Source organism: Chenopodium quinoa, unplaced genomic scaffold (genome assembly GCF_001683475.1).
Source record: "Chenopodium quinoa cultivar QQ74 unplaced genomic scaffold, ASM168347v1, whole genome shotgun sequence".
NCBI classification, from domain to species: Eukaryota; Viridiplantae; Streptophyta; class Magnoliopsida; order Caryophyllales; family Amaranthaceae; genus Chenopodium; species Chenopodium quinoa.
This window is the reverse complement of record NW_018745068.1, coordinates 2,556,901-2,564,048: the sequence shown is the minus strand read 5'-3', so window position 1 is coordinate 2,564,048 and position 7,148 is coordinate 2,556,901. Positions and strand designations below refer to the sequence as shown.

General features: G+C 38.3%; 1 protein-coding gene across 1 annotated transcript; it reads right to left on the bottom strand.

Annotated features, from left to right (window-relative positions):
- Positions 1–955: 955 nt before the first annotated feature.
- LOC110709501 lies at positions 956–1,525 on the bottom strand. Its single transcript, XM_021887722.1, has one exon. It carries the CDS (start codon positions 1,523–1,525, stop codon positions 956–958), a length of 570 nt encoding a protein of 189 aa, XP_021743414.1.
- Between the last annotated feature and the right edge of the window lie 5,623 nt (positions 1,526–7,148).

The following is a 7,148-nucleotide window of genomic DNA, read 5'->3' as shown; positions in this document are numbered from 1 at the left end:
AAGCATAATAAAAACATCACACACGCCTAAAAATAATAATTAATCAAGGTTGGATTAAAATAAAACAAGTGAGAGAGTTTTTTTTTGGTTGTTGGGTTACGCACGCACACACCACTTCGCTGGTGGTGGTGGCCGGCCGGTGGGATGTTGTGGTGGTGGTCGGCCACGTGTGTGTAGCGTGTGGGTCGGGTGTGTGGTGTGGAGGTGAGAAAATAAAAGGGAGAAGGGAAAAATTAAGGAGAGAGATAAAATAAGAGAAGTGAGAAAGAGAGATTACCTTTGGGTATTCTCCACCTCGGGCATGGTCTAATTTGCTCATAAGATGGGTATTTATACCCTCTCTCAAAATCCCCCTAGCTTAAATTCCCTTTCTACCTTTAATGATTCCTACTCCTATTCAAAATAGCCATTGACTTTCTTTAAAATTCCGTTGACCTTAAAACTTCTTTTTATTAAATAATTATGCCCCAAAGTTTCTAAATAATAAAATAAAATATTTCCAAAATAATTAAATAAATAAAAATGGATTTTTAATTAAAATAATGCTTTTTATATTATTAATATACCATAAATATATAATTTTGAATTATTTAAATACTTCCCAAAACAATGTTCTAAAATAAAATACGTATAAAAATACAGGGTATTATAGTCTACCCCCCATGAAAAAAGTTTCGTCCCAAAACTTGGGTAACAATTCAACATTTTTCCTCACTTTGTGTAATATTGTTGTACTCTTTTCACATACTTTTACCTTTAATGTCTCCTTGAAATAAAAAGTACTCGAAATAACCGTTAAAAATGTGCAAGAAGCACTAAAATGACTTAAATTTTAGGGAAAAAGCGCGAAATTCTACCACATTCTACCCACTTTAAAGAAAACGAGTTACGTCCCCGTAACTCAACGTACCTCAAATAACTCAGGGTATTTCTTTTTCATCTCGTCCTCAGCTTCCTAAGTTGCTTCCTCATATTCTTGCTTAGACCATAACATCTTAACAATCTTAACTTCCTTGTTGTGTGTACTACGCACTTTATTGTCAAGGATCTTGACAGGTCTTTCCTCGTAAGTTAAGCTTTGATCTAAGTCAATTGTTTTAATTTGTAGCACATGTGACTTATCAGGTATATACCTTCTTAACTGAGACACATGAAATACATCATGCACCTTACTTAGCTCCATAGGTAAGGCCAACCTATAAGCTTTGCCTATCCTCTGTAATATCTCATATGGTCCAATGTACTTTGGGCTAAGTTCTCCTTTATTCCCAAATCTCATGACACCTTTCATTGGTGATACTTTTAGAAACACTTTGTCACCAACTTCAAACTCTTGTTCCCTACGCTTCAAATCTGCATAACTCTTTTGACGGTCTTGTGCTGCTTGAATCTTAGGTTGAATCTCCTTTACTTGCTTAACTCTATCTTCGATCATTTGAGGTTCTAAGATCATTGTTTCACTTATGTCGTTCCAACATACAAGACTACGACACTTCCTTCCATATAATGCCTCAAATAGAGCCATACCAATGCTCGCATGATAACTACTGTTATAAGAAAATTCAATTAAGTACTAGCTATCTTCCCATCCCCTTGGAAGTCTATGACACAAGCTCTCAACATATCTTCCAAGGGTTGAATAGTTCTCTTTTTTTGTCCATTTATGGCAGGGTGAAATGTTGTACTCATCTTTAGTGTTGTACCAAAGATTTCCTGAACACTCTTCCAGAACTTGAAAGAAATCTAGAATCTCTATCAGACACAATATCTTTTGGAACACCATGTAACCTCACAACATTCTTGATGTAAGCTTGTGCAAGTTGCTCCGTCTTCCAGGTCTCCTTCATTGGTGTGAACACTACGTATTTGGTAAGTCTATCCACCACGACCTAAATGGTATCATTTCCACTCTTTGATTTTGGGAGGCAAGTTACAAAGTCCATCGAAATGCAATCCCACTTCCATCTAAGAATTTCCAATGATTGCACGGTTCTTTGATGTCTCTTGTGCTCTATTTTCACACATTTACAAGTTAGTCACTTTGCTACAAATTTCGCAACTTCATTCTTCATTCTAGGCCACCAATACATCTTTTTCATGTCTTTGTATAGGTTGTCCCCTCCAGGGGTGTACTAAGTGTGGTTTATTATGTCCTTCCTCCATCAAGTTTCTCTTTACTTCCTCACATTTTTGTGGTACACATCATCTACCTTTGTATCTTAAACTCCTATCTTCATGAATTTTGAAATCTGTAGCTTTTCCTTGCTTTAATTTCTAACGAATCCTATCCAACTTGACATCCCCAGCCTGATTTTCCTTTATCTCTCAAATATAGTTGGTTAAATGCTTAGGTTTGCATGTATACCTGCTGGTACTCCCTGTTCCACCACTTCTAGGTTGATTTTTCTAATTTCCCTACACAACTCATCAGCCACTATCAAAGTGTTCAGTCCATGACCGGTCTTATGACTTAAAGCATCTGCAACTACATTTTCCTTCCCTTCATGGTATAGTATGTCCAAGTCGTAGTCCGTTGCAAATTCTAACCATCTCCTTTGGCGTGACTTTAGATCTCTTTGGGTGAAGATGTACTTCACACTTTTGTGGTCTGTGTATATCCTACATTTCACTCCAAGTAATGCCTTGAGTAGGGTAGTTTACTTCATGAGATTTTAACTGTCTTGATGCATATGCAATCACCTTTCCATTTTGCATAAGCACACATCTTAGACCATTTTTGGATGCGTCACTATATACATCGTAGATCCCGGTATCATCTGGCAACGTTAGCACTGGCGCCGTAATCAACTTTTGCTTCTAGAGTTGAAACGCTTTCTCACACTTCTCATCCTACTCGAACTTCTTGTCCTTCATTAGAGAGGTCAGAGGCTTAGCAATCTTAGAAAAGTCCTTCACAAAACGCCTACAATACCCTGCTAAACCTAAGAAACTCCTAATGCCAAACACCGTCTTTGGCGTAGGCCATCCTTACACTTCCTCAATCTTTGCTGGATCTACTTCTAGCCCATCCTTGGAAACAAATTGGCCCAGCAATGATACTTTCTCTAACTAAAACTAACACTTAGAAAACTTCGCATAAAGCTTGTTCTCCCTTAAAGTTTGTAAAATTGCTATGAAATGTTCCACATCTTCTTCTTTGTTCTTCGAATACACCAATATATAATCTATGAACACTACGATAAACTTGTCCATAAATGGATAGAATAACCTATTCATCAAGTCCATAAAAATTGCTGGAGCATTCGACAATCCAAACGACATTACTGTAAACTCATAATGTTCACACCTTGTTCTAAATGGAGTCTTGGGAATATCTTCGTCTACGATCCTCAACTGATGGTATCTAAACCTTAAATCAATCTTGGAAACAAAGATGCGCCCCTTAATTGGTCAAGTAGGTCATCAATTGTTGGTAATAAGTACTTGTTCTTTATGGTTACCTTATTCAACTCCCTAGAAGCAATACATAACCTCATACTTCCATCCTTTTTCTTAACAAACAACACTAGAGCTCTTAAGGCGATGCACTTGGTCTAATGTACCCCTTTTCTAGTAAATCCTGCAGTTGCTCCTTCAACTCACTCATTTCTGTCGATGCCTTTCCATATGCTGCCTTGGAAATTGGTGCTGTCCCCAGAACCAACTCTATTGTGAAATCAATTGCCCTCTTAGGTGGCATCTGAAAGGAATGGTGTCCTTCGAACAAGTGTATTATTCTGAAAGAGAATTCAGAACTAATTAGGAAAGCTAATTATTCAGTGAGGTCAAATGATCGGAATGCCTAGTTGGAGGCCGCTTTCGATCGGTAATATTAATGTATATTTAATATTACAGCTTGCTCTTGACTTAATCCTTCGGGGCACACCCAATCGTGCAACCGAACCAAGGCGACGAATTAATTTGAAGGATTAATTGAGTGGATAGAGATTTTACGAACTAAGACATCGGATTCCGAACATAGAGCGTTGAAGCAAAGCGTTGAACGTTAAGTCAATATATGCAATCGACGAGACGAGAAAATTAGTCAAACAACAAGTCATAACGCATATCCCTAGCCTCGGAATGGCCTAGCCATGCGAGGGCTAGAAAAATGTGGCTAGCAAGGGCTGCTAGCACGTAAGAAGATGGCCGCAAGCACAACAGCAACATGCGCGTGCTAGCTAGGAAGTCGTTCCATGCCGAGCTAGCTCGCTAGCAACGCATGCTAGCAGCGCTGGCATGCCAGAGCTAGCAATGTTAGCAAGGCTAGCAGCTAGCAAGCTCGCTGGGCCTCAGCTAGTGCCAGCTTGCACAGAAGTCCGGAAGCATGCGAAGCTTACCGAGCATGTGCGCAGTGTTTTGGCCTTGCTGGCTGGGCCATCCAAGCACAAGGCCTTCCAGCGTGGCGCGCCTTGTTGCTTGTGGCCGGCCGGTGGGTGGCTGTGGTGATGGCAAGCCACGTTTGTGTGGCGTGTGGGTGTATGGCGTGGAGGTGAGAAAATAAAAACAAGAAGGGAAAAATTAAGAAGAGAGAGAAAGAGAGTTTACCTTAAGGTATTCTCCACATTGGGTAAGGTCTAATTTGCTCATAAGATGGGTATTTATACCCTCTCTCAAAACCCTCCTAACTTAAATTTTAAAACTTCCTTTTATTAAAAAATTATGCCCCAAGTTTCTAAATAATAAAATCAAATATTTCCAAAACAATTAAATAAATAAAAATAGACTTTTATTAAAATAAACCTTTTTAAAATTTTAATATACCATAAATAATTCATTTCGAATTATTTAAATACTTCACAAAATAATGTTTTAAAATAAAATACGTATAAAAATACGGGGTATTACAGTCTACCCCCCCCCCCCCTTATAAAAAGTTTCATCCCGAAACTTGGGTAACGAAAAATCAACATTTTTCCTCACTTTGTGTAATGTTGTTGTACTCTTTTGACATACTTTTACCTCAAATGTCTCTTTGAAATCAAAAGTACTCGAAATAACCGTTAAAACTGTGCAAGAAGCACTAAAATAATTGAAAATTTAGGGAAAAAGCGCGAAATTCTACCGCATTCTACCCCTTTAAAGAAAACGAGTTACGTCTCTGTAACTCAATAACTCAACATACCTCAAATAACTCAGGGTATTTCTCTTTCATCTCATCCTTAGCTTCCAAAATTGCTTCCTCATATTCTTGGATAGACAATAGCACCTTAACAATCTTAACTTCCTTGTTGTGTGTACTACGCACTTTACTGTCAAGGACCTTGACAAGTCTTTCCTCGTAAATTAAGCTTTGATCTAACTCAATTGTTTTAGGTTGTAGCACATATGACTTATCAGGTATATACCTTTTTAACTGAGAGACACATGAAATACATCATGCACCTTACTTAGCTCCATGGGTAGGGCCAACCTATAAGCTACTTTGCCTATCCCGTGTAATATCTCATATGGTCCAATATACTTAAGGCTAAGATTTCCTTTCTTCTCAAATCTCATGAAACCTTTCATTGATGACAGTTTCAGCAAAACTCTGTCACCAACTTCAAACTCTTCTTCCCTACGCTTCAAATCTGCAAAACTCTTTTAACGGTCTTGTGCTGCTTGAATCTCCTTTACTTTCTTAACTCTATCTTCAATCATTTGAGCCCCTAAGATAATTGTTTCACTTATGTCGTTCCAACATACAGGACTACGACACTCCCTTCCATATAATGCCTCAAATGGAGCCATAACAATGCTCGCATGATAACTATTGTTATAAGGAAATTTAATTAAGGCCAAGCTATCTTCCCATCCCCCTTGGAAGTCTATGACATAAGCTCTCAACATATCTTCCAAGGTTTGAATAGTTCCCTCGGTTTGTCCATCTATGGCCGGGTGAAATGATGTACTCATCTTTAGTGTTGTACCAAAGTTTTCCTGAACGCTCTTCCAAAACTTTTAAAGAAACCTAGAATATCTATCAGACACAATTTTGGAACTCAATGTAACCTCACACCATTCTTGATTTAAGCTTTTGCAAGTTGCTCCATCTACCAGGTCTCCTTCATTGGTATGAACACTACGGGTTTGGTAAGTCTATCCACCACGACCCAAATGGTATCATTTCTACTTTTTGACTTTGGGAAGCATGTCACAAAGTCCAATGAAATGCAATCCTACTTTCATATAGGAATTTTCAATGATTGCACGGTTCCTTACGGTCTCATGTGCTCTATTTTCACCTTTTGACAAGTTAGACACTTTGCTACAAATTCCGCAACTTCATTCTTCATTCTAGGCCACCAATACATTTTTTCAAGTCTTTGTAGATCTTGTCCCCTCCTAAGTGTACTGAGTATGGTGTATTGTGTCCTTCCTCCATCAATTTTCTCTTTACTTCCTCACATTTTTGTGGTACATACCATCTACCTTTGCACCGTAAACTCCCATCTTCATGAATTTTGAAATCTGTAGCTTTTCTTTGCTTTATGTTCTCACGAATCCTATCCAACTTTACATCCCTGCCTGATTTTCCCATATCTCATCAAATATAGTTGGTTAATTAAATGCTTAAATTTGTAAGTATACCTGCCGGTACTCCCCATCTTACCACTTCTAGGGTAGTTTACTTCATGAGGTTTTAACTGTCTTGATGCATATGCAATCACCATTCCATTTTGTATAAGCACACGTCTCAGACTATTCTTGGATGCGTCACTATATACATCATAGATCCCACTACCATCTGGCAATGTTAGCCTTGGCGCCGTAATCAACTTTTTCTTCAAGAGTTGAAACGCTTCCTCACACTTCTCATCTCACTCGAACTTCTTGTCCTTCTTCATTAGAGAGGTCATAGGCTTAGAAATCTTAGAAAAGTCCATCCCAAAACGCCTATAATACCCTGCTAATCCTAAGCAACTCCTAATGTCAAACACCGTCTTTAGCGTAGGCCATCCTTTCACTGCCTCAATCTTTATTGCGCTAGATCTGCTTCTACCCCATCCTTGGACACAAAGTGGCGCAGAATTGATACTTTGTCTAACCAAAACTAAAACTTGGTAAACTTTGCATAAGCTTGTTCTCCCTTGAAGTTTGTAAAAATGCTATCAAATGTTCCATATGTTTTTATTTATTCTTCCGAATACACCAATATATCATCT

Excerpts from the sequence above, each read along its gene's own strand:
- LOC110709501 (XM_021887722.1), bottom strand. The coding sequence starts at position 1,525 with ATGGCTCTATTTGAGGCATTATATGGAAGGAAGTGTCGTAGTCTTGTA.